This window comes from Trichomycterus rosablanca, chromosome 19 (assembly GCF_030014385.1).
Source record: "Trichomycterus rosablanca isolate fTriRos1 chromosome 19, fTriRos1.hap1, whole genome shotgun sequence".
NCBI classification, from domain to species: domain Eukaryota; kingdom Metazoa; phylum Chordata; class Actinopteri; order Siluriformes; family Trichomycteridae; genus Trichomycterus; species Trichomycterus rosablanca.
In genome coordinates, this window is record NC_086006.1 from 26,935,624 (window position 1) to 26,962,638 (window position 27,015).

A 27,015-nucleotide genomic window follows, 5' to 3' on the forward strand; every position below is an offset into this window, starting at 1 on the left:
TTTGCACCATTGGATGGTCAAGAAAATGGACCAGTTATACCATTAAACACTGGTGTTCTAGCCAGTAGCAGACCAGAAAGACACAGTAAAAGTTTGCACCCCCGGTCAAATTTCATATTCAGCTTTTCTTAGTGATAATAAGTAAACAAATCAATAAAGAAGTAAATCTGCATGCAAATCCTGTTTATTTGCTAAATTGAACATTAAGTGTGGAGAAAGTGAAAGTTGTAGACACACTTCTGTTCAGAGTTGAAGAGGAAAGTCAGCGTAACACCATTTGAACATCTGGAGAACGTCCACGTGTTCTGCGTGTCTGGAAAAGTGGATCAGATTCGTACAAGAAGGAACACAAACACGGGGAGGGAGGTGAAGGTGGACAGATGTTGAAGTAAAGGTGAACAGAAGAGCAGGTAAAGATGGACAGATGTGGAAGTACATATGCGCAGATGTGGAGGTAAAGATGGGAGATCAAACCTCACCTTTCTGTCCAGCAATAAAGTAATAAAGTCCAGCTGCAGATCCAACGCTGCGAAGTTTAATTCTAAATGTTCAGACCAGCAGCGCGACTCAGTGCTGACCCATAGATCCAGATGTGCAGCTGGAGAAGGGGGGCGTGATAGAGAGAGAGCGAGAAAAAGAGAGCGAGAATGTAATAATTCAACCAAATGGGACTGTTCTCTATTTCAACTCACTTCTCACTACTGGCTTGAACATGTTCTGTTTCCTTCAGAAGAAAAACAAGCAAATGAAATCATGTGGTTCCAGTTTTACCCACAAACGTTACCAGCAACCATCAGAGGTCAGGACAGCAAAAGCTGCATAAACCTACCAGGCAGATCAAGACCTGCAGATCAAAACCAGAGTCGTTCAGAGTCACGTCCTTCCGTCTCCGTCACACCAAGAACAAAACAATCACGCAGCAAATAATGGTACTGAAAGGTCAGTATATTGAATTCCAAGCCTGCTTGAGGTGCCTTCATGAGCTGTGGTGAACTCCTCAGCTAAAGAACACCCCTACTGGACAGCGGAGCAGCAAACTCCAGCCAATTCATCTCTCTTCACAGTATTGGCCTTAAAAACACATAAACAAGTACATTTTGGCAGTGATAGCTCAGTGGTTAAGGTACTGGACTAGTAATCAGAAGGTTGCCTGTTCAAGCCTCACCACCGCCAAGCTGCCACTGTTGGGTCCCTGAGCAAGGCCCTTAACCCTCAATTGCTCGTGTTCAGTCATAATTGTAAGTCGCTTTGGATAAAAGCATCTGCTAAATGCCGAAAATGTAAATGTAAATTTTGAAAATGGGGTGTCAACTGATTATGTATGTGTCTGAGTGTGTGTGTGTGTGTGCTAATAGAAACACTTACACTGATCAGCGATAACATTAAAACCACCTCCTTGTTTCTACACTCACTGTTCATTTTATCAGCTCCACTTACCATATAGAAGCACTTTGTAGTTCTACAATTACTGACTGTAGTCCATCTGTTTCTCTGCATGCTTTTTAGCCTGCTTTCACCCTGTCCTTCAATGGTCAGGACCTGCACAGGACCACCACAGAGCAGGTATTATTTAGGTGGTGGATCATTCTCAGCACTGCAGTGACACTGACATGGTGGTGGTGTGTTAGTGTGTGTTGTGCTGGTATGAGTGGTTCAGACACAGCAGCGCTGCTGGAGTTTTTAAATACTGTGTCCACTCACTGTCCACTCTATTAGACACTCCTACCTTTTTGAAAATTGGGTGTCAATTGACTATGTATGTGTCTGAGTGTGTGTGAGTGTGTGTGTATGTGTGGGAAGAACCTAGTTGTTGGGAACTCTGGAAGGGAATCCAGTGTAAGAAATTGTGTCAGGAATACATTTACATTTTTGGCATTTAGTGAATGCTTTTATCCAAAGCGACTAACAGTACTGTGACAGTATACAATCTAAGCAACTGAGGGTTAAGGGCCTTGCTTAAGGGCCCAACAGTGGTAACCTGGCAGTGGTGGGGTTTGAACCAACAATCTTTTGATTACAAATCCAGTACCTTAACCATTAGGCTACAACTGCCACTATGGATGAGAATGATCTACTGTGGTGATTGGAGCAGACCAATCAATCAATCAATCGATCGACAGCTATGATTTGTGAATCCTTTCTGACCTGATCTGAAGAATGTGAAGAATCCTTGGTCGTTTCCTTTTTAGTACAAGACGTTCATTATTTCCATAACTCGGTTGACGTTTCTAGATGTTGTTGATAGTTGGCTTCCACTTTGCACAGTAGAATCCTAACTTATCTACTGTAGCTGTTACCAATTCCCTAGACCTAATTCCTCAGACTAGCACCCGTTCCCTTTGGCACGTGTGCTGGTTTTCTTGACTCCGGCCAGCTGTTGATTCTCACATAGAGCCGTACCAGAGTCACACTATGTCCTATACACCGACCAGGCATAACATTATGAGCACTGACAGGTGAAGTGAATAATACTGATTATCTCTTCATCACGGCACCTGTTAGTGGGGGGGATATATTAGGCACCAAGTGAACATTTCATCCTCAGAGTTGATGTTAGAAGCAGGAAAAATGGGCGAGCGTGAGGATCTGAGCCGGTTTGACGAGGGCCAGATTGTGATGGCTAGACGACTGGGTCAGAGCATCTCCAAAACTGCAGCTCTTGTGGGGTGTGTCCCGGTTTCTATCAAAAGTGGTCCAAGGAAGGAACAGTGGTAAACCGGCAACTGGGCGGCCAAGGCTCATTGATGCATGTGTGGTCCCATCCAACAGACGAGCTCCTGTAGCTCAAACTGCTGAAGAAGTTCATGCTGGTTCTGATAGAAAGGTGTCAGAATACACAGAGCATCACAGTTACAGGGCTGTTTTGGCAGCAAAAGGGGGATCAACACAATATTAGGAAGGTGGTCATAATGTTATGCCTGTTCACCACTTGTAAAGGTTGCCTCGAACAGACAGCAGAGGTTGCACTTTTTAAAAACTGTACTGACTTTTCCTCTCTCAGTCAGTGCCTCAAGTATGGACTTTCATATTAGCCCATAATTGACCGCTGAGCCCTCCAGCACCACACAGTCAGTTATTGATGCAGTGCTGTCTGAAGGATTAAAGGTCATTTTCTACATTGGGTTTCAGGTTTGTCCTTTACACCAGAGATGTCTCCCAGATCTCTTTGGATCTTTTAATAATGTTATGGACTGCTGGGGGTAAATTACTCAATTTCCTGTTTCTAAACTTCTGGTCTATTGCCTGACAGCATCACCTGTTATAAACGGTGAGGGCGGGTGGAGGAGGAATCGGTCGTGTCTGAGAGACGCTTATAGTCCGGATTTAGCTCCATCTGATCTCCACCTTTTTGGACGCTCAAAGAAGCTTTAAGAGGAAGAAGATTTTCATGTGATGATGTGAAAGCAGCGGCGCATCAGTGGCTACGCGCTCAACAGACGTTCTGCGAACTTCCTGCATCCCTACGTTTTTGGTATATGTTACAGGCATCAGGCATCAATACATTAAATTATTTCTACTACGAGTTTCTAAATTACTGTTTTTTGTTATGATCTGAATTTCACACAATGTCCCAACTTTTATGGAATTGAGTTTATATCTGATATAAAATATTGTTATTATGTGTGTAGCTCAATTTAGTCCATCTCATCTCCTACTGGATGAATAGAAAATCATGTTTTATAGCTGCATTTTTCTGGAGAAGTGTTCATTTTAGGAAGAACAACACACACACACACACACACACACACACACACTGAATGAGTCATGAGTAAAAGTCCGGGCAAAATATCTCAGAGACGTCACAGATTATGAACGTTTCTGCAGGATCTGCTCACCATCTCCAGCTGTATAATCTTCTGCTTTTAGACTTCAGATCACGTACCCCGACCATCAGATCTTGTACCCACTGCATCCTACGCTAACTTCTACTGTATAATTTAATGTTTCTACAAGTTTGGATTTGGGTGGATTTGAGTTTTTTCTCTGGGTGACCAGGTTTTAAACATTACACATAAAGCAGATCTAATATAAACACTCAGCCATAACATTAAAACCACCTCCTGGTTTCTACACTCACTGTCCATTTTATCAGCTCCACTTACCATATAGAAGCACGTTGTAGTTCTACAATTACTGACTGTAGTCCATCTGTTTCTCTACATGCTTTTTTTTAGCCTGCTTTCACCCTGTCCTTCAATGGTCAGGACCCCCACAGAGCAGGTATTATTTAGGTGGTGGATGATTCTCAGCACTGCAGTGACACTGACATGGTGGTGGTGTGTTAGTGTGTGTTGTGCTGGTATGAGTGGATCAGACACAGCAGCGCTGCTGGAGTTTTTAAATACCGTGTCCACTCACTGTCCACTCTATTAGACACGCCTACCTAGTCAGTCCACCTTATAGATGTAAAGTCAGAGACGATCGCTCATCTATTGCTGCTGTTTGAGTCGGTCGTCTTCTAGACCTTCATCAGTGGTCACAGGACGCTGCCCACGGGGCGCTGTTGGCTGGATGTTTTTGGTTGGTGGACGATTCTCAGTCCAGCAGTGACAGTGAGGTGTTTAAAAACTCCAGCAGCACTGCTGTGTCTGATCCACTCATACCAGCACAACACACACTAACACACCACCACCATGTCAGTGTCACTGCAGGTTAAGATCCTGGTTCCCCGGTGACTCGCTGATTCACTTTCTATTCATTCATTAATTTAGTTTTTAATCAAGCATTTAATTTAATTAGATTCTTGCCTTTTTATTCTTTCATTTGAATGATTGCATTAGTGCCATTTTTAGTCTTGTAAAGCACTTGAACTGCTGCTGTATGAAGGGGGATCTACAACCCCAAATCAGAAAAAGTTGGGACAGTAAATGCAAATAAAATAAAAATGCAGTGTTCCTTACGTTTACTTTGACTTTTATTTGGTTGCAGACAGTTTGAACCCGAGATATTTCAACGATGACGCCGGACTGTTGCACATCTTAAGACGTGTTTGCATGAAGGAAGAATGGGACAAAATAAAAGCTAAAACACTCAATCTCCTGGTCTCCTCTGTGCCAAAGGGTCTTTTAAGTGTGGTGAAAAGGAACGGCAACATTACAAAGTGGTAAATGCTCTACTGTCCCAACTTTTTTTGGAATGTGTTGCAGGCCTGAAATGCAGGAATGGATGCTTATTAGTAAATGAAATGAAGTTTACCAGACAAAACATGAAATATCTCATTTTCCATACTGCCCCAACTTTTTCTTATTCCGATTTGGGGTTGTATAAAAATGTAGATTCTGATTATTATTATTATTATTATGATTAATATTATTCGGTTGTTTGGGTGGTGCAGCGATAAAGTACAACAGCTCACTACTGCTGAGATCTGGGGATCCAGGGTTCGAATCTCAGCGGTGCTATCAGCCGGTCGGGTGTCTGCGTGAACATGACCGAGCAGTCTGTCGTTGGGACGTGCTCCGGGCCCGGGCTCGAATAGAAATAGGAGGGTTGCATCAGAAAGGGCGTCCGGTGTAAAAATTGACTGGTGTTTGGACCAGATCCACTGTAGCGACACCTAAATATAGAAGCAGACTAAAGAAAACAAGACTGATGTGTCACGTTATAGATTTTTAAATGACTGTTGATAGATTAAATAAGAGAAATGGAAACAGGGAATAAAAACAGAAGTGCCACCTTACAGTGAGGAATATGATGTGACTCAGAACATGTCGTCCTCGGAGGGAAACCGGAAAAACTGAAACAGTAAGGAAGCACAATTAATTACTCCGTGACTCAGTGCTTTTAAAGTCAGAACCGTGAAAGAGGGTCAGCGAGTTCGATCAGAGATTGGTAGGACGTTGGCGTGACGCACCAGTCCTGCGTGCTAGCCCAGGAGGAAGATCTTAATGGATGGAGGCAAGGATGGATGGTTGTTGCCACCGCAACAGCGACTTCTAACCAATGTGAGAGATGTAGCGCCATCCACAGTTGTATGTAAGAATCCACCACCATTCCTCCACAGAACAGTGAAAGCCAAGTGGGTAAAGCTTTCAAGAGAGGCCCTTAATCCTCTCTGGGGGCGCCGTACACTGGCTGAAGAAAGACTTTCATTGTACTGTACACATGTATATGTACAGTGTATCACAAAAGTGAGTACACCCCTCACATTTCTGCAAATATTTTATTATATCTTTTCATGGGACAACACTATAGACATGAAACTTGGATATAACTTAGAGTAGTCAGTGTACAGCTTGTATAGCAGTGTAGATTTACTGTCTTCTGAAAATAACTCAACACACAGCCATTAATGTCTAAATGGCTGGCAACATAAGTGAGTACACCCCACAGTGAACATGTCCAAATTGTGCCCAAAGTGTCAATATTTTGTGTGACCACCATTATTATCCAGCACTGCCTTAACCCTCCTGGGCATGGAATTCACCAGAGCTGCACAGGTTGCTACTGGAATCCTCTTCCACTCCTCCATGATGACATCACGGAGCTGTTGGATGTTAGACACCTTGAACTCCTCCACCTTCCACTTGAGGATGCGCCACAGGTGCTCAATTGGGTTTAGTCCATCACCTTTACCTTCAGCTTCCTCAGCAAGGCAGTTGTCATCTTGGAGGTTGTGTATGGGGTCGTTATCCTGTTGGAAAACTGCCATGACGCCCAGTTTTCGAAGGGAGGGGATCATGCTCTGTTTCAGAATGTCACAGTACATGTTGGAATTCATGTTTCCCTCAATGAACTGCAGCTCCCCAGTGCCAGCAACACTCATGCAGCCCAAGACCATGATGCTACCACCACCATGCTTGACTGTAGGCAAGATACAGTTGTCTTGGTACTTCTCACCAGGGCGCCGCCACACATGCTGGACACCATCTGAGCCAAACAAGTTTATCTTGGTCTCGTCAGACCACAGGGCATTCCAGTAATCCATGTTCTTGGACTGCTTGTCTTCAGCAAACTGTTTGCGGGCTTTCTTGTGCGTCAGCTTCCTTCTGGGATGACGACCATGCAGACCGAGTTGATGCAGTGTGCGGCGTATGGTCTGAGCACTGACAGGCTGACCTCCCACGTCTTCAACCTCTGCAGCAATGCTGGCAGCACTCATGTGTCTATTTTTTAAAGCCAACCTCTGGATATGACGCAGAACACGTGGACTCAACTTCTTTGGTCGACCCTGGCGAAGCCTGTTCCGAGTGGAACCTGTCCTGGAAAACCGCTGTATGACCTTGGCCACCATGCTGTAGCTCAGTTTCAGGGTGTTAGCAATCTTCTTATAGCCCAGGCCATCTTTGTGGAGAGCAACAATTCTATTTCTCACATCCTCAGAGAGTTATTTGCCATGAGGTGCCATGTTGAATATCCAGTGGCCAGTATGAGAGAATTGTACCCAAAACACCAAATTTAACAGCCCTGCTCCCCATTTACACCTGGGACCTTGACACATGACACCAGGGAGGGACAACGACACATTTGGGCACAATTTGGACATGTTCACTGTGGGGTGTACTCACTTATGTTGCCAGCTATTTAGACATTAATGGCTGTGTGTTGAGTTATTTTCAGAAGACAGTAAATCTACACTGCTATACAAGCTGTACACTGACTACTCTAAGTTATATCCAAGTTTCATGTCTATAGTGTTGTCCCATGAAAAGATATAATGAAATATTTGCAGAAATGTGAGGGGTGTACTCACTTTTGTGATACACTGTATAACTGTATATATGACAAATAAAGGCCTTCTTCTTCTGAGATCTGGGTTAGAATCTCAGCTGTGCTATCGACCTGCCAGGCGTCTGAGGTGTGGGGTGGACGAAGCCCTGTGATGGAATGGCGATCAGTCCAGGGTTACCCTGCCTTGCACCCAATGTTTTAAAATCTGGGTGGGTTTTAATATAGAGAATTTAGGAACGACCGGGTTCAGCTACATTTGCATTTTATATTCTCAGCATCTTGCAGACACTTTTATCAAGAGCGACGTACAAAAGAGCTTCCACAGTAAACATTTCCCTACTCTAGTTTAAGTAAACAACAGTCCAAGGATCCAATCTGCTAAAACCCTCCTAGAACAAAGGAATATGTTTTTTAAGGATGTTATAGAAGGTTAGTAAGTGCATGTTGATTCTTAGCTTGAGTGCTTAGTAAAGAGGTGATGAAGGTCTTTAATAATTTTATAAAGTACCTTGGGGCTCCATTTTTGGCTATTTAGGCGAGCATCATTGTTTTAAACTGAATGCAGGCAGCTATAGAAAGCCAGAGAGGAGAACGCAGCAGTGGGCTGATGATGTAGCAGCAGTGAGGTGATAATGTGGGCAGCTATAGAAAGCCAGAGAACAGAACGCATGCAGTGGGGTGATAATGTGGCAGCAGTGGGGTGATGAGGTGTTGATGTGAGAGCAGTGGGGTTATGATGTGGCAGCAGTGGGGTGATGATGTGGCAGCAGTGGGGTTATGATGTGGCAGCAGTGGGGTGATGACAAGATAGCAGTGGGGTGATAAGGTGATGTGGCAGCGGTGAAGTGTGTCACCAGTGAGCTGATGAGATGATGTAGCAGCAGTGGGGTGATAAGGAGATGTGACAGCGATGAGGTGATGTAGCAGCAGTGGGTGATAAAGTGATGTGGCAGTAGTGGGGTGATTATGTGTTGGTGTGGCAGCAGTGGGGTGATGAGGTGTTGGTGTGGCAGTGTTTATGTAGGTTAAAAGCCAGATGGGCAGCTACATTTTGAACAAGAATCTGAGTGGCTTCAGTAGAGACAAATGACCCAATGTTCTTGATGTTGTAGAGGAGGAAACGGTTTAGAATGACCACTGGTTATCCAGGACAACACCAATGTTTTTGAGAGATGACCAGGTCATGGGCGGGAGTCTGATCTCCAGGAATAAGCAGGACAGGGACAGTGAGTGAAAACAAAAGCTTCTTATTGTTGGATTATTTTCATTTTTCACTCAGAGAGCAATAAGCGGCGACAGTAGGAGCTCCAAACACAATGTTCCTACTGACCCGACAGAAAACACAACAATCTGTGGAGCCATTTTGGCTCAGTTTATTTTAACACCAGGAGACGCAGAGAAACGCTGCAGTAACACGTTCTGATCAAAACGATGATTCACCGTTCGCTTTTTGCTGTATGAATATATTTTCATTTATTTCATTTCATTTTCATCATTTCATTGCTGTTGCTCCTGGAGAGGCGCTTATCCGTCACGGCTGTATGATCATCAGCGGTAGCTCAGCGGTCAAGGTACTGGACTCATAATCAGAGGGATGCCATTCGAGTCACACCACTGCCAAGCCCCTGAGCAAACAGTTTTGGATGTACGTTTCTGCTGAATGCTGCAAAAGTACTTTGTAGTTCTACAATTACTGACTGTAGTCCATCTGTTTCTCTACATACTTTTTTTTAGCCTCCTTTCACCCTGTTCTTCAATGGTCAACCACCACAGAGCACCTAATATTTGGTTGGTGGATCATTCTCAGCACTGCAGTGACACTGACATGGTAGTGGTGTGTTAGTGTGTTTAGACTCTATTAGACACTCCTACCTAGCTGGTTCACCTTGTAGATGTAAAGTCAGAGACGATCGCTCATCTATCGCTGCTGTTTGAGTCGGTCATCTTCTAGACCTTCATCAGTGGTCACAGGACGCTGCCCATGGGGCGCTGTTGGCTGGATTTTTTTGGTTGGTGGACGATTCTCAGTCCAGCAGTGACAGTGAGGTGTTTAAAAACTCCTATAAAGACGTGAAGAAAAGCTTGATTTGAAGAAACTTCAGTGTCCTGCACAGAACCCTGACCTCAGCTCTGGAATGAACCGGAACGTCAGCTGAGGCTTTCTTGACCAACATTAGTGCTGAGCCATACACATGCTCTTTTGACTGAATGGGAACAAATGACCACAGACATGCTTTAAAGCCTGTTAGTCTATTTAAATACTATTAGTTTTTTTTTAATTGTATGTCTGACAAGCTCATGGTCAGGTGTCCAAATACTTTTGGCTACGTAGTTTATTAGTATTACTTTGTCGCCACCTGCTGGTCACCTAAACGACGTTTTTCTGTACATCGTTTTTTTTTTAGTTTATTCTAATTAATCTACATTTATTTATTAGCACATTTAAAATGTTGCTTAATTAAAAATGTAATTTATTTTCATTTTTCAGACTTCCTGTTTTTCTCTTCATTACAGATTCTAGATGGAACCCAGTGTGTTGTGTAGGATTCATCAGAACATCTGCTTTGCACTTAGTGATTCCAGGGAGGCCGGACCCACTGCAACCCTGACCAGGATGGAGCAGTGGTAAAACATGAAAATGAGAACTCCATGCTTGACTATTGTCCTCCCCTCTACACATGCAGCCAGTCGTGTGTTGGTGTAGCTGCCCGGCCGGTCAGTAGCACAACTGGGGTTCGAAGCTCAGATCCCAGCAGTTATGGACTAGTGCATTAGACACATTTAATTCAGTATAATGGATTAAATCTGTCTGTAAGGTACAGAAACTCTCTCCGCTTATCCAGTGTGGGTCGTGGGGGGGTGCTGGAGCCTATCCCAGCTTTTCAATGGGCGCAAGGCACACAGTAACACCCTGGACGGGGCGCCAGTCCATCACAGGGCACACACACACACACATACACACACCCATTCACCTATAGGGCAATTCAGTGTCTCCAATGAACCTGACTGCATGTTTTTGGACTGTGGGAGGAAACCGGAGCGCCCAGAGGAAACCCCACACAGACACGGGGAGAACATGCAAACTCCACACAGAGAGGACCCAGACTGCCCCGCCTGGGGATCGAACCCAGGACCTCTGTGCTGTTAGGTGACAGTGTTACCTACCGAGCTCTCTGACTAGTGCATTGGACACATTTACTCCAGTGTAACACAATCTATCTGTAAGGTACAGGGGAAGATTTAATTACTTTATTTGGACGTCATATTACAAAATTAAACGCTATTAAAATGGAGTGACCTCTATTTAATCTTTTCAGCTATTAAAACAGTTGTCCCAAGACTTTGAAGTATGTCTGTGGGAATTTGTGCCCATTCAGTCAAAAGAGCATTTCTATGACTGGGCACTGGTGTTGGTGTTCCAGTTCATTCCAGAGCTGTGTAGTGAGGCTGAGGTCAGGGCTCTGTGCAGGACACTGATGTTTCTTTAAACTGAGCTTTCCTTCATGTCTGTATAGAGCTAGTGTCAAATGTTGAAACAGAGAAGGACCTTCCCTAAACTGTTGCTGCAAAGCTATAATTATGTGAAGTCCTTTATATATAACATATATAATGTACACCGATCAGCCACAACATTAAAACCACCTCCTTGTTTCTACACTGACTGTCCATTTTATCAGCTCCACTTACCATATAGAAGCACTTTGTAGTTCTACAATTACTGACTGTAGTCCATCTGTTTCTCTGCATGCTTTGTTAGCCCCCTTTCACCCTGTTCTTCAACCCCCACAGGACCACCACAGAGCAGGTATTATTTAGGTGGTGGATGATTCTCAGCACTGCAGTGACACTGACATGGTGGTGGTGTGTTAGTGTGTGTTGTGCTGGTATGAGTGGATCAGACACAGCAGCGCTGTTGAAGTTTTTAAACACCTCACTGTCACTGCTGGACTGAGAATAGTCCACCAACCAAAAACATCCAACCAACAGCGCCCCGTGGGCAGCGTCCTGTGACCACTGATGAAGGTCTAGAAGACGACCGGCTCAAAAAGCAGCAATAGATGAGCGATCGTCTCTGACTTTACATCTACAAGGTGGACCGACTAGGTAGGAGTGTCTAATAGAGTGGACAGTGAGTGGACACGGTGTTTAAAAACTCCACATTTATCCATTATACCTCATTAGATGTTAGTTTTTGCATTTGTATTTTCTTAGATGGTGGATTAATAAAAACACCTGACGGTCGTGTGTTCATGCCAAAGAAAGAAGAAATTTATTAAGTAAATGTTATTTTAGACCCGGGGGGTTGGGGGGCACATTCGTGCACTCGGAAAAACAGGTTTAAATTTCACACAATGTTACTAAAGACAGAAGTGAACTTTATTGTATTAACCCTGAATACTGGTGAAACACACACACACACACACACACACACACACACACACACACACACACACACACACACACACACACACACACAGTTAAAGGAATAGTTCAGTGGAGAATAAAATGTACACAATGTTCCTACTGACCCCGAATACAGTAAATCGGCTGAAACATGCTTTAATGTTGCACTGTAACAGAACAGCGGGTGTTTCTCATGGTCCGATCCTGTCCGTGTTAGACTAGCTCATTTAAAACTGGATTCTATAAACATGAAGTATAAAAGTTTGTTGTTTTTAATAACCGTATATTTAATACTACTGATCATTTATCGTCAAATCAAGTGTGTCGTTAAAACTACTACGCTGAATTTCATACACACTCCAACCAAACAGCGGTTTGATCAGACAAATACTATACACATGATATTAATTAATAAGGAAAATATCAAGGAAATTTGCATACAGCCGGATTTGTACTCAGTATAGATGAATAATTCAGGACTGAGAGACGTGGTACTGGGTTTAGAACAGGTCTAGCAGCAGAGCGCTGATCTAAGATTAGTATAAGTACACATTAGTCCTCAGCAGTCTATCAAAGATCAGCTAGATCCTCTACGTTCTCTCTCTCTTTATTAATGCAGCAGTCCGTCTGCTCGACAGGGGTTCGACTCTCACAGTTTGGCTTTGCCGGGTTGTAGCTGCAGGTTCTGGAGCTTCATGGCCATCCCCATGTTCCCGATGATCTTCAGCTTTCCCTGGAAAAACGCCTTCGGAGAAAAAAACACTTGGTTATGATATCGAGCTGCAAATGTGGTTCGCAAAGCTAATTCTTAAACTGCAGGACTCCACCGAACCACAACGAAAAACAAACAGGGAAGTACAAATGCTCAAGCCTACCAGTACTGAGATCTGGAGCTCACGAGAGAGAAATAAACTCCAGCTGGACACAACTGGGAATTGAAACACAATCGGAACATGACTTGATGATGTAAACTCACTGTTTGAGGATTCATCTTGCCCGTCATCAGAGCCAGCAGGTCAGAGTCCGTCATGGAGATGGTACAGTCGGCCTTTTTGGCTACGAGAGGAGGAAAGACCCACAGTATAAATATAGACAGGTTTAAACACGTTTTTTACAATTATAAAGCCATTCAGACGGGGGGTGTACAAAAAGAGAACTCGAAACACCAGGATATACAGATGTAGGTGTCCCTCAAGGCTCAACTATAGGATCATTAAACTTGAGCTTGTTGGACATCCTAATCCAAAAACACTGACAGTGATACAGAGTCTCCACTCATCTGGCCAGGCTTTCCATAAGGTTTTGACACGTCTCTGGGAATTTGTGCCTTTGTGAGGCGTGGCTCTCAGTCAGTATTCCAAATCATCCTGAATGTGGTTAACAGGGTGGAGGTCAAGCCTCCAGAGCTCCTTCGCTCTAATCTTTGTCTTTATGCACAGGGGTACAGTCACCTGTTAGTAATGGGTGTGACGGATACACCTGAACTGAATAATTTAAAGGGGTGTCCACATACTTTTGGCCCTATAGTGTACCTTAGTATATATGAAAACAGGTTTAGTATAGGATGAAGTCACATTGTTTTCACTCACAGGCATCGTTGTGAACGCAGCCTTTTCCATCTCTAACGTTCACGATCCATGTCGCCTCTTTGCCACCCGGCCCGTCCTTCACTTTAAAGGCGAACACGCCTCCGATCTTCTTCACGAACTGATCTCCTTCCTGCACGAATTACACAGGCAATGCATTCTGGGAAGGGGAATATTTGTTGTCCCTAATGCATACACTACAGGTGTGGCGGAAGTACTCCATGATCTTCAGGTGTTTTTATACGCACCTCCTCCAGTTTCTTTCCAATCTCCTGAAAAACTGCATGAGCCTTGAAGCCCTGCAGACCCGCGGGGGCGCTCGTGAACACCGCCTCGACTTGCCTGGTGCTGTTCAACACAAACACACACAGTTTTTAGAAACAATTCCAGTAAAAATACAGGCGATCGCAGCTCCACCTGCAAGAGTTCCAGTCTCAGGTGCTACCGTTCTGGTTTGGCGCTTGGTAGGGAAGGTCAATAACACAAAGGTGGAGGGCCACACAGAGTATAGCGTGACCCTCCGGATGCGATACAGCTCTGTCAGAACACAGTTTCTTTCCCAAACATTATTTCAGGAGAAAGTTAACATTTTTAGGCTTATCTAGCCAATTCCGTAGATCCACTATATGGCCAAAAGTATATGGACACCTGACCATGTTGGACATCCCATTGTAAAACCATGAGCATTTTAATGATTTTGCCCCCTGTTGAAGCTACAGCCACTTCTGGTCTTTTGGGAAGAACTTTTACATAACTTAGGAGTGTGCCTATGGCAATTGTGTGCCCATTCTATCCAAAAAAGCCTTTATAAGAGACACTGATGTTGGTGAAGATGACCAGGCTCACAATCCAGGTTCCAATTCAGAAGGTCTATAATCAGAAGAGCTGTCCATATACTTTCGACCATATAGTGTAATGCATGCAGATTTAGGTGCCAGGGTGCTACGTAACATTACCAGGCCCTATAGATTTGGGAAATTTAACTGTAAACACGTTTTACACTTGCGAATTCAAGTAATGCGCAGGCAAATCGCAGATCTACATATCATCCACGCACAATGAGACTCTTCGTTGATTACTTATAAATCAGCTATTCTGCGCAAACGTTACGCTTCCGGATTTTGACCTAAGAGATAAAACACTACTAAGATTGAATTAAACTCAATTATCAGACCATTTTAGCACCTGTTAAACAATAGTTACGAACTAGAAAATACCTGCAGATGTGTGGGGCTCGCATTTTAGTGTTTAATGGTTAACAATGCGCCTCAGAAAGGACGAACTTGACGGTTGTTTTCTGTGAAGCCGAAGTCGCGAATCCAGGCAGACCTGAAAAGCCGATAACAGATCAATTACTAGAATAAGAGCACAGAATAGAAACGTGAGAGACAGACAGGCAGGCAGACAGACAGATAGATAGATGGTGTAGGGTGTAGGGAGTACAGAACAGAGAGAATAGGGAGTATATTGTAGGGACTACAGAATAAAGAGAAGGGTGTAACGAGTAGAGAATAGGAGTAGGGTATAGGGAATAGAGAGTATGGTGTAGGGAGTAGACAGTAGGGTGTAGGGAATAGACAGTAGGGTGTATGGTGTAGGTTGTAGAGTATAGGGAGTAGAGAGTACAGTGTAGGGAGTAGGATGTAGGGTATAGGGAGTAGAGTGTAGGGTATAGGGAGTAGATAGTACGGTGTAGGGTATAGGGAGTAGAGAGTACGGTGTAGGGTATAGGGAGTAGAGTGTAGGGTATAGGGAGTAGAGAGTACGGTGTAGGGTATAGGGAGTAGAGAGTACGGTGTAGGGTGTAGGGAGTAGGGTATAGGGAGGAGATAGTACGGTGTAGGGTATAGGGAGTAGAGAGTACGGTGTAGGGTATAGGGAGTAGGGTATAGGGAGTAGATAGTACGGTGTAGGGTATAGGGAGTAGAGAGTACGGTGTAGGGAGTAGGGTATAGGGAGTAGGGTATAGGGAGTAGATAGTACGGTGTAGGGTATAGGGAGTAGAGAGTACAGTGTAGGGAGTAGGATGTAGGGTATAGGGAGTAGAGTGTAGGGTATAGGGAGTAGATAGTACGGTGTAGGGTATAGGGAGTAGGGTATAGGGAGTAGATAGTACGGTGTAGGGTATAGGGAGTAGAGAGTACGGTGAAGGGTATAGGGAGTAGGGTATAGGGAGTAGATAGTACGGTGTAGGGTATAGGGAGTAGAGAGTACGGTGTAGGGTATAGGGAGTAGATAGTACGGTGTAGGGTATAGGGAGTAGAGAGTACGGTGTAGGGTATAGGGAGTAGGGTATAGGGAGTAGAGAGTACGGTGTAGGGTATAGGGAGTAGAGTATAGGGAGTAGATAGTACGGTGTAGGGTATAGGGAGTAGGGTATAGGGAGTAGAGAGTACGGTGTAGGGTATAGGGAGTAGAGAGTACGGTGTAGGGTATAGGGAGTAGGGTATAGGGAGTAGGGTATAGGGAGTAGATAGTACGGTGTAGGGTATAGGGAGTAGAGAGTACGGTGTAGGGTATAGGGAGTAGGGTATAGGGAGTAGATAGTACGGTGTAGGGTATAGGGAGTAGAGAGTACGGTGTAGGGTATAGGGAGTAGATAGTACGGTGTAGGGTATAGGGAGTAGGGTATAGGGAGTAGATAGTACGGTGTAGGGTATAGGGAGTAGAGAGTACGGTGTAGGGTATAGGGAGTAGATAGTACGGTGTAGGGTATAGGGAGTAGAGAGTACGGTGTAGGGTATAGGGAGTAGGGTATAGGGAGTAGGGTATAGGGAGTAGATAGTACGGTGTAGGGTATAGGGAGTAGAGAGTACGGTGTAGGGTATAGGGAGTAGATAGTACGGTGTAGGGTATAGGGAGTAGAGAGTACGGTGTAGGGTATAGGGAGTAGGGTATAGGGAGTAGAGAGTACGGTGTAGGGTATAGGGAGTAGGGTATAGGGAGTAGATAGTACGGTGTAGGGTATAGGGAGTAGGGTATAGGGAGTAGATAGTACGGTGTAGGGTATAGGGAGTAGAGAGTACGGTGTAGGGTATAGGGAGTAGATAGTACGGTGTAGGGTATAGGGAGTAGAGAGTACGGTGTAGGGTATAGGGAGTAGGGTATAGGGAGTAGGGTATAGGGAGTAGATAGTACGGTGTAGGGTATAGGGAGTAGAGAGTACGGTGTAGGGTATAGGGAGTAGATAGTACGGTGTAGGGTATAGGGAGTAGAGAGTACGGTGTAGGGTATAGGGAGTAGGGTATAGGGAGTAGAGAGTACGGTGTAGGGTATAGGGAGTAGGGTATAGGGAGTAGATAGTACGGTGTAGGGTATAGGGAGTAGGGTATAGGGAGTAGATAGTACGGTGTAGGGTATAGGGAGTAGAGAGTACGGTGTAGGGTATAGGGAGTAGATAGTACGGTGTAGGGTATAGGGAGTAGGATGTAGGGCACATAGGACGATGATTTGGAACTCGTATAAAGAGAAAACGCCCACTTCAGAGAGCTATCAGATGATAAGCAGCTAACACGAAGCCATTATTAAGGTGCGCTTATAACCGTTAAAATCAGGGTTTATATTCAGAAACACGGACTCACATTAGATTAAAATGCTCTTAGTATTATTATTAAATGAAACCTCCGGACATTAATAATCCTCTTTCGGTTCTAAGGAAGGATGCAAGCCGGGCTGGAGAGGGAGATGGTTACAGGCACAGAGCCGGGCATAGCTGAGCTCTGTACCCGGGTGAAGGAGGAGCAGGTGGAGCAGCGTATCTCCGAGGAACCGCTCATGGTGGTGAAGAAGGAGGAGGACAGAGACGCCGGAGAACCGGGTACATATGAGCGGTGTGATGTAGGATGTCAGCCGGAGGTCAGCATGTTCGAGCCGGTGGAGTTCACCCAGGAACCGACCTGGCCTAACGCTCCGGGTAATTATGCTAATGCTAATATTGATGCTAATCCCAAGTTTATTAATTAATTATTTGTAATTGAATGAGCAGATTTTATGCATGTGCAGAATATGCATATTATTTTATATTACACAAGTCTAGTGATGCTCATCGTTAATAATTATTTATTTACTGTATATATTAGTTTTATTGCACACTTGCATGCTAATGTTTACATTATTTGCATAAACATAATTTGCATGTCAGTGTTGCAGTTCGAACCAAGTGCGGGTGTTTAATGATTTATTTGTGATGTGATGGTCACTGCAGGGAGAGTCTAAAATCCTTAATAACAAAACAAAACAACCATGTACACCGATGAGGCATAACATTATGACCACCTTCCTAATATTGTGTGGTCATAATACACAACAAACTGTGATGCTCTGTGTATTCTGACACCTTTCTATCAGAACCAGCATGAACTTCTTCAGCAGTCTGAGCTACAGGAGCTCGTCTGTTGGATCGGACCACACGTGCACCGTTGAGCCTTGGTCGCCCATGACCCTGTCGCCGGTTTACCACTGTTCCTTCCCACACACCCCACAAGAGCTGCAGTTTTGGAGATGCTCCGACCCGGTCGTCTAGCCGTCACAATCTGGCCCTCGTCAAACCGGCTCAGATCCTCACGCTCGCCCATTTTTCCTGCTTCTAACATCAACTCTGAGGATAAAATGTTCACTCGGTGCCTGATATATCCCCCCCACTAACAGGTGCCGTGATGAAGAGATGATCAGTGTTTTTCATTCACCTGTCTGTGGTCATAATGTTATGCCTGGTCATGCACTCATTGTCTGTTATACCGCCGCTTTATCCTATTAAGAATATTCAGGGTCGTGGTGGGTCTGATTTACTGGGCGAAAGGCAGGAGACACCCCGGACAGGTCACCAGTCCACCACGGGACCCCATCGGTGGGTAGCACTGTCGCCTCACAGCAAGAAGGTCCTGGGTTCGAATCCCTTTCTGCGTGGAGTTTGCATGTCCTCCGGGAGCTCCGGTTTCCTCCCACAGTCCAGAGACGTGCACGTGAAGTGAAGTGGAGATACAAAATTGTCCATGACTGATTGATATTAAAGACTTGAACTGATCAGTCTTGTGTAACCAGGAAGAAAAAGAGGGAAAAATCAAGCAACTCTTCTTCTTCCTCGGCCTTTGTCCCGTTCGGTCGCGCGGTGTCGGCTCTCGGCGGATCGTGATCCGCATTGATCTGGCGCGATTTTTACGCCGGATGCCCTTCCTGACGCGACCCTCCCTATTCATCCGGGCTTGGGACCGGCACTACAATGCACTGGTTTGTGCATCTAGCGACTAGGTAGCTATAGGACAATTCGGTGTTTCCAATTAGCCTGGTGGCATGTTTTTTGACTGTGGGAGGGAACCGGAGCACCCGGAGGAAACACGGGGAGAACATGCAAACTCCACACAGAAAGGACCGCCCCACCTGGGGATCGAACCCAGGACCTTCTTGCTGTGAGGCGTCAGTGCTACCCACCGAGCTGCCGTGCCGCCCAAAAATCAAGCAACTGTTTGAGAGGAGATTTCAGTATTCAGAATTGTGTGTGTGTGTGTGTGTGTGTGTGTGTGTGTGTGTGTGTGTGTGTGAACTCAGCAGTGAGGTGAAAGTGCTCATTAATTATACCCACATTCTTCTTAATCTGGGTATTGTAATGAAATCCAGTGTGATACTGACATGTTGCTCAGCCCTGCATGTGTCAGATATGGGAGTCTGATATGATCATGTTGAGCCGCTGTGACAAACGAGCATCTCGTGCAAAATCTACATCTGCGGCTCTCAGATCACAACCTGCAGAACATCATCAGGCTTCTGTTACTCTGCTGTATGAAACGTCTGCCACCCTGCGAGACTCGCCGTCGACCGTCGACCGTCATCGTGGCTCCGGTGAGATAAGGTCCGAGAAGCGCCGGTGCAGATTACGTGCATCGATTCGCCGAGCTGAACATTAACCGGCTTTTATTTTCCACTGCCTGGTTAGAAAGAAGTGAATGTTATTCATTGTAGAGACTCACGGAGTTCTGCTCACAATACAGAAGCAAACAGAAGCAGAAGCAGGAAATCGAGCCCCATAAACAAGTCAAACCCAATTCCCAAAAAGTTGGGACGGCAATACTATAAAAACAGAGTGGAATTATTAGAAAACTTATTTAAAGCTCGGTGGGTAGCACTGTCGCCTCACAGCAAGAAGGTCCTGGGTTCGATCCCCAGGCGGGGCGGTCCGGGTCCTTTCTGTGCGGAGTTTGCATGTTCTCTCATGTGTCTGCGTGGGTTTCCTCCGGTAGCTCCGGTTTCCTCCCACAGTCCAAAACATGCAGTCAAGTTAAATAAGAGACACTGAATTGCCCTAAAGGTGTGTGTGTGTGTGTGTGTGTGTGTGCCCTGCGACGGACTGATGCCCCGTCCAGGGTGTTACTGTGTGCCTTGCACCCATTGAAAAGCTGGGATAGGCTCCAGCACCCCCCCACGACCCTAACTGGATAAGCGGTTAAGAAAGTAAGTGAGTTAAAAAACAGTAAAAAAAGATAAAATATTAAATAATTCAGCCAATCAGCTTCATTGTTTTGTTTTTCTCTTTTCCACAATATGGAGTAAAGTATTGGGACACCATGTCTAATTTTTAAATGTATGTGTTCCAGCCAGAACAATTCCTAATAGGCATTTTTTTATTTATTATTTATTTATTAGGATTTTAACGTCTTTGGTTACATTCATGACAGGAACGGTAGCCACTCGTTACACAAGATTCATCAGTTCACAAGTTTATATCGAACACAGTCTTGGACAATTTAGTGTCTCCAGTTCACCTCACTTGCACGTCTTTGGACTGTAGGGGGAAACCCACACAGACACGGGGAGAACATGCAAACTCCACACAGAAAGGACCCGGACCGCCCCACCTGGGGATCGAACCCAGGACCTTTTTGCTGTGAGGTGACGGTGCTACCCACTGAGCCACCGTGCCGCCCCCTAATAGGTGTAATAAATCAATTATATAATCATGTTCCTTTATATAGACAAGAAACTCCAGTGTCCTGCACAGAGCCCTGACCTCAGCCGCCCCACTCGACCGCTCCGGGATGAACCGGAACCCCTACTATCAATGCCCAACCATACAAATGCTCTTTTGACTGAAGTACTACACAGAAGCATATGTGCGAGATATTACAGGTTCGTAGCGTGTGGATCAGTTCAGAATCTGGTCCCGCAGGAAACGTGTGGTCAGTATTGATCCCCTGCAGAGCTTCGGTCATTTTCCACTGATCGATCGAAGCGTTATCGATCCAGAGCGAAAGTGCGGCAGTACGATTACAGAACACGCCCGGATCATCCATCACAGCTGCTGTACCGTTTCTCATTTCAAGTCAGATGTATTTGGACATCGCTTTTATTTATCGTTCTTTCACGCTTTTCGACCCAATCCCACCCTCGACTGAGGAGGGTCAGGGCTGTAGTTCACCGCCTTTAATATGCGTGTAGTGACCAAGGGCTGGAAACCTGCCCCATCGTCGAGGAACCCTGATTCAGCTATAGTCATTCCCAGTGTGTCCGTGTAGGCACCCGTCCGACTGATAGCTTGGCGGTCGAGTAGCATAATAATACATAATAAAACATAATACATTCATATAAGTAATTGTATACACCTGATAGCAGTGGGTGTGGCTGTAATGATACTTTTACTTAGAAGGGATGTCCGTATACTTATAGTGTTAGTAGTGACCATGTTAAATTACTATATGACCAAAAGTATATAGACACTAACAATATCTAACGAGATGTGTGTAGAATATCGATAGTGTAGATATCTGACCACTGCCCATATTCACCCTGTATAAACTGTGTTACAGTACAGGAAGTAAAACCTCCTGATTCTCCACCGAGGAGAAGGAGACGCAGGAGGAGAAACAGGAACCAGAGATCGAGTTGCCAAGTGGATCCTGCAGCAGCAATGGGGGTAGGATCACATTCCACACTGACATTTAATACCAGCTCATACACATCAGGTCCCGTCCTAATACAACTGCAGACAGGGAGGTAGTGGTCAGCGGAACGGTGCGCTCTCTGATCTGATTGGTTTACAGCCTTCTAACGTGTTGTTCTTTCTGTATAAGCTTCGGCAAACTGAACATATAAGAATATAAGAACATAAATCAGTTTTTATTGATATTTAAATAGATTTCTGTGTGAATTTGCAGCTTTTATTATTATTTATATTATTGTTAGGGATCCATCAGAAGGTCAGGCCCCGGCTGCCGTTGTGACTACTGCCTCAACTGCCGCTGCAATTGCCGCAACTGCCGCTGCTGCTGCTGCCGCTGCTGCGGCCCCGACTGATGCAGGGGGGCCGCTGTCTCAAAGCTCTACAGATTCCAGGATCAAAACCCCCCCCCGTGAGCACCCGAGAGGGGAAACATTGACTAAAAAAAAACATTTAGAGGAACCGGACTCGACAGGCGCCTCCGTTCTGCCTGGGTGAGCCGGAGGATCGATTAGAATTACATAACAGATTGTCGATAAAAATAAAAAATTAAAAGCACGATGAAAGTAGTTGGAGTTTATCGTCCTTCAGTCCGGCGCGAACTGCAGTGTTGGTGTGGCGGCCTCGAACCAGGCGTCAGGCTCAGGGGGGTGAGAAGGTTCACGTCAGGAACACCTCGGAGTACAAAAATGAATGTGTGGTAACCTGTGTCCACTAGTATTGACGAAATCTTAGGATATTCACGGTCAGGTCAGGGTCAGAGCAGAGCTAGTTAAGGCTTCAGCCATCAGCGCCCAAGCAGAAATAGCCAGTCGTGTCTGTAGATGCCTGACCGGTCGATAGCTTGGCATTGGAGGGATATAGCATAATAAATAACTCGGAGGCGTATAGTTATATAAATATAGTTATACACCTGTTAGCAGTGGGTGTGGCTCAAACACCTGAGCTCCTGTATTTAGGAGGGGTGTCCACATACTTGTGCTTAGACTTGCTGGTTGTCCTCGTCCTCTTTTACCTTCAACTCTTCCAATCTTAATTGTCTTTTCTAATGAGATGGTTGCTGTGTGTGAGCAGCTGGCTTATATACGAAACACTATCCTGGTAACGTGGCTGACACTGTCCACAGTCAAGCAAGCAAGAGAGAAGCTCCTGCTCCAACTATTCCATCGTCTGGAGCTCTAAAGCTGCCCGTTTTCATCCTGTGCTGAAGTACATAAAGCCTGCTTGACTGTGGAAGTGGTTGCCCGGGTTTCAGCAGCTTCTAAATAGCAACAGACCTGTTTACGGTGGTTCTTAGGCGGACGTCTGACCTTACGTCTGGATGCATTCGCGTCTCTGAATCTGAATTCACAGTCTGTTCTAACCAGACTAGTGCTTGTGTGAGTTTATGAGTTTGACATTACTATGGGTGGAATTACCCACAGTGCATTGCACTGTCAGGTTTTAATATAATGGCTGTAAGTAACATGTATAGTTCACATGGGTGTGTGATGGAGCGAAGCTGGACTGTACTCCAGCTGTTTTCTTATAGAACCATAAATGAAACGTTGCCACCTGCCCAGAACGCTCCTGAAACTGGTACAACTGGGTCCAGGTTCGTTCTTTTGCTCTCAAAAGTCAGCAGCACCTGATCCGAACTCTACGTGACTTAAAAACAGATAAACAGAGGAATCAAAAAACTTGTATTTGACTTCAGAAGCTCCAAATGCGAATGCAGTGTGTAAAAAAAGGTAAAGTGACTTTTGGTTCTTGGACACGTGGTGTTTCGGTGCACTAGAACACTTTATTCCACAGTTTTATTTCAGCTGTTCACATGAACGTGGTGTTTAAAGTCGTGAAGTCACTCAGAAGGTGTTTTAAATATTGTGGGGTTTTGGTTTGGTTTGTTTATTCTGAAAGTTTGACAGTGTAGGGTGCTCGAGTGGTGCAGTCGAATAAATCTAGCAAAAACAGCACGTCTGTGTGACTGTGGCGACAGTTTTAACCCGGTCTAAAAGAGAAGACTACGCTGACCCCTAGTGTCCGGTTAGTGTCGGTACAAGTGGTGGAGGAATACATAGGGCATAGTGTGTTCCTCCATACATGTTAGAGCTCTCCGTTTCCTCCGCTGTCCGATGTAAAGCAGCGCTCGTGTTCTGCTCGCTCGTCGGAGGTGTGTGTCAGCCTGGCGTCCTTCTCAACCAGTATGGGTGCTGTGCACACAGCAGGGGTCGCCCTCCCCCCCGACTTGGTCATGTCCAGTTCCCTTATTACAATTCCTTAGCCACCTGCACCACCCCGTGCTTGCTGAGCAGCCAGTGCTGGTTTCTGCAGACAGATCGCGCTATACCCTAAGTGTTCCTCCACCACTCATGCCGGCACAGACAGCAGGAGAAACCGCATCCGACCTTCCCTCCCTCTGACGCGGCCTAATTCTGTCTTAAGCATTTAATGCTCCAAGTCTAGCTCCTACAGCTAGCGTATCCGATCACTTCTGCACCACCTGAGCGCCCCACAGTCTGTTTTCCGGCATGTTTAGTGTTTGTAATATTACGAAAGGCTCTTGATGTGATCATTCTTCGTTCTGTATAGGGTGTTCGGTGGGTATGTGCTCATTCGTTATTGTATTTACGGTAGTTATGCTGTTACAGAACTTACAGGAAGGTTCTGGAACTCCACGCTGTTGGCGTCAGTCTATTTTCAGATTCAGACTGGCCAAGAGTAGCCATCTGACCAAAGATCGGCAAAAACAAGGCCTATAGGGGGGTGTCATGCTCCGGAAAACGTGGTACGCGGTCTTTCTGGTGGAGGCGTTGATTCGCCGCGTCAGTCAAAATTCTGCTGAATCCTGAAACCCGTGTTTCTCTTCCAGATGAGAACGATCGACGAAAGCGACGAAACGGACGAGTCCAACGACCACACCCCTCCAGAAAAATGTGCTAAGTCGTCGTTCTGGGACTTCCCCTCGCACCAGACGTCCCGCTCGAAGGTCTGGGATCACTTTGAATATTTTATAAACCCCGACGGCGAGCTGGAGGATTACGGGTTCCCCACCTGCAAGCTGTGCCAACGGAAAGTGGCGTGTAAGAGGGGAAACACGTCCAACATGCTGAGACACCTGCAGGAGAACCACTCCATCGCCTACTGGGAGGCCAAGGTGAGACAGCGGTCCACTGTGGGCGTGTCCCAATCCACGCAGTCCAGTAACTAGAACGATTTGGTGCATGTGTTAAATGTCGGTGTACGTAAACATCAGACCTGGACATCGGAGCAATACAGAAGGTCCTTATGGTAACGTCATGGTACCAGATACCACCAGACTTCAGGTGTCTAGTGGAGTCCATGTCTCATAAGGTCTAAACTGTTTTGATAGTTTTTTTTTTTGGAAGTGTTCCAAACCACAAACACCATCCATAGTGTTTTCAGTTCACTCCATGTCGGACACGTCCCAAACAACTTAAATTATTCACCATGTGGGCCAGGACACACACCGTGTTCGCAAATAATTATCTATGATTAGTCCCCTTTTATTTGGGACACGTCCTAAGAGTCACTGGCGCCTTCCTGGTGCCTCCAGCTAGTGACCATCAGTTCCAGACAAACGCACTAAACCGAACTCTGTGTACTGTCTCCTCAGAGGCAGTTGTAGCCTGGTGGTTAAGGTACTGGACTAGTAATCAAAAGGTCGCTGGTTCAAGCCCCACCACTGCCAGGTTGCTGCTGTGCCCTTGAGCAAGGCCCTTAACCCACAATTACTCAGACTGTCGCTTTGGATAAAGGCGTCTGCTGAATGCCGTAAATGTAAATATGGGTCTGTAGAACCTACACGAACCAGGAGTCCAAGAGAGCATAGCTGAAGCTCCTTTATTAGTGATAGCAGTGCCATCCTTGTTTTCTATGTGGCTGACCACATATCTTGGAGGAAGCATGTGTTAGCCCCCACCCTACCAGGTTGCTAGCGGTCGTGCATTAGTTAAGACTCAGTAAAAGGAAAAAGCGATTGAATAAAGATAATTCACGCTGTTATTGGATATTGGTTCTTTTATCAGAAGGCAGATACCAACTGGCTCGACTTCGACTCCTCCGATTCGGAGATGAAGATGGAGCTGGACGAGCAGAACCTGTCGAGCGCAGAGAATCCGAGCGAGGAGGAACTCTACGCCGATGACGATGCCGATTACACGGGCCGCGGGGGCTCGGGGACCCCGAGACGGAGGAGGAGGAGGCGGCAGGTCCGCTCGGCCGTGTGGAATTACTTTCACTACGACGACGGCGACGTGAGCGACCCGGACAGACGACCGAGCTGTAAAATCTGTGGCTGGAAACTCACTGCCGGATCGTCGGGCAGCACCAGCAACATGCGCCAACATCTTCAGAGTCACCATAAGATCGTCTGCCCGCTGACCAAGGTAGGTGTGTGGTCAACGATTCAATCTGATACAGTGAAGAGCGCTTTTATACTAAACTATTTCATTCTGAGAGATCACACAACCATGGAGGCCACACCTCCTTCACTGGGACTGATGGGTACACAGGACACACCTCCTTCACTGGGACTGATGGGTACACTGGACACACCTCCTTCACAAAAAGACTGATGGGTACACTGGACACACCTCCTTCACAAAAAGACTGACGGGTACACTGGACACACCTCCTTCACAAAAAGACTGATGGGTACACTGGACACACCTCCCTCACAAAAAGACTGATGGGTACACAGGACACACCTCCCTCACAAAAAGACTGATGGGTACACAGGACACACCTCCCTCACAAAAAGACTGATGGGTACACTGGACACACCTCCCTCACAAAAAGACTGATGGGTACACTGGACACACCTCCTTCACTGGGACTGACGGGTACACTGGACCTGACGGGTACACTGGACACACCTCCCTCACAAAAAGACTGATGAAAACACAGGACACACCTCCCTCACAAAAAGACTGATGGGTACACAGGACACACCTCCCTCACAAAAAGACTGATGGGTACACTGGACACACCTCCCTCACAAAAAGACTGATGGGTACACAGGACACACCTCCCTCACAAAAAGACTGATGGGTACACTGGACACACCTCCCTCACAAAAAGACTGATGGGTACACTGGACACACCTCCTTCACTGGGACTGATGGGTACACAGGACACACCTCCTTCACTGGGACTGATGGGTACACAGGACACACCTCCTTCACTGGGACTGATGGGTACACAGGACACACCTCCTTCACTGGGACTGATGGGTACACAGGACACACCTCCTTCACTGGGACTGATGGGTACACAGGACACACCTCCTTCACTGGGACTGATGGGTACACAGGACACACCTCCCTCACAAAACGACTGATGGGTACACTGGACACACCTCCTTCACAAAAAGACTGACGGGTACACTGGACACACCTCCGACACACCTCCCTCACAAAAAGACTG

At 45.8% G+C, this 27,015-nt stretch overlaps 2 protein-coding genes across 5 annotated transcripts in view; one reads left to right on the forward strand and one right to left on the reverse strand.

Annotated features, from left to right (window-relative positions):
- Positions 1-11,918: 11,918 nt before the first annotated feature.
- Positions 11,919-14,991, reverse strand: scp2b (sterol carrier protein 2b). Its single transcript, XM_063015460.1, has 5 exons — positions 14,879-14,991; positions 13,910-14,009; positions 13,665-13,794; positions 13,052-13,131; positions 11,919-12,820 (listed from the first exon to the last, which is right to left on the reverse strand). Exons 1-5 carry the CDS (start codon positions 14,899-14,901, stop codon positions 12,725-12,727), a joined length of 429 nt encoding a protein of 142 aa, XP_062871530.1. The 5' UTR covers positions 14,902-14,991; the 3' UTR covers positions 11,919-12,724.
- A 2,094-nt stretch (positions 14,992-17,085) lies between these two features.
- Positions 17,086-27,015, forward strand: part of LOC134333242 (uncharacterized) — a 30,842-nt gene continuing 20,912 nt past the window's right edge. For 2 of the 4 annotated variants that reach the window (XM_063015126.1, XM_063015124.1), the window contains exons 1-4: positions 17,249-17,574; positions 21,458-21,564; positions 24,440-24,724; positions 25,617-25,976. In XM_063015126.1, the coding sequence (XP_062871196.1) occupies positions 17,322-17,574; positions 21,458-21,564; positions 24,440-24,724; positions 25,617-25,976 (1,005 nt within the window). In that variant the 5' untranslated portion in view covers positions 17,249-17,321. Of the gene's footprint in view, positions 17,191-17,248; positions 17,575-21,457; positions 21,565-24,439; positions 24,725-25,616; positions 25,977-27,015 lie in introns of those variants that run through there. The other 2 variants (XM_063015122.1, XM_063015123.1) reach the window with 2 other exon arrangements.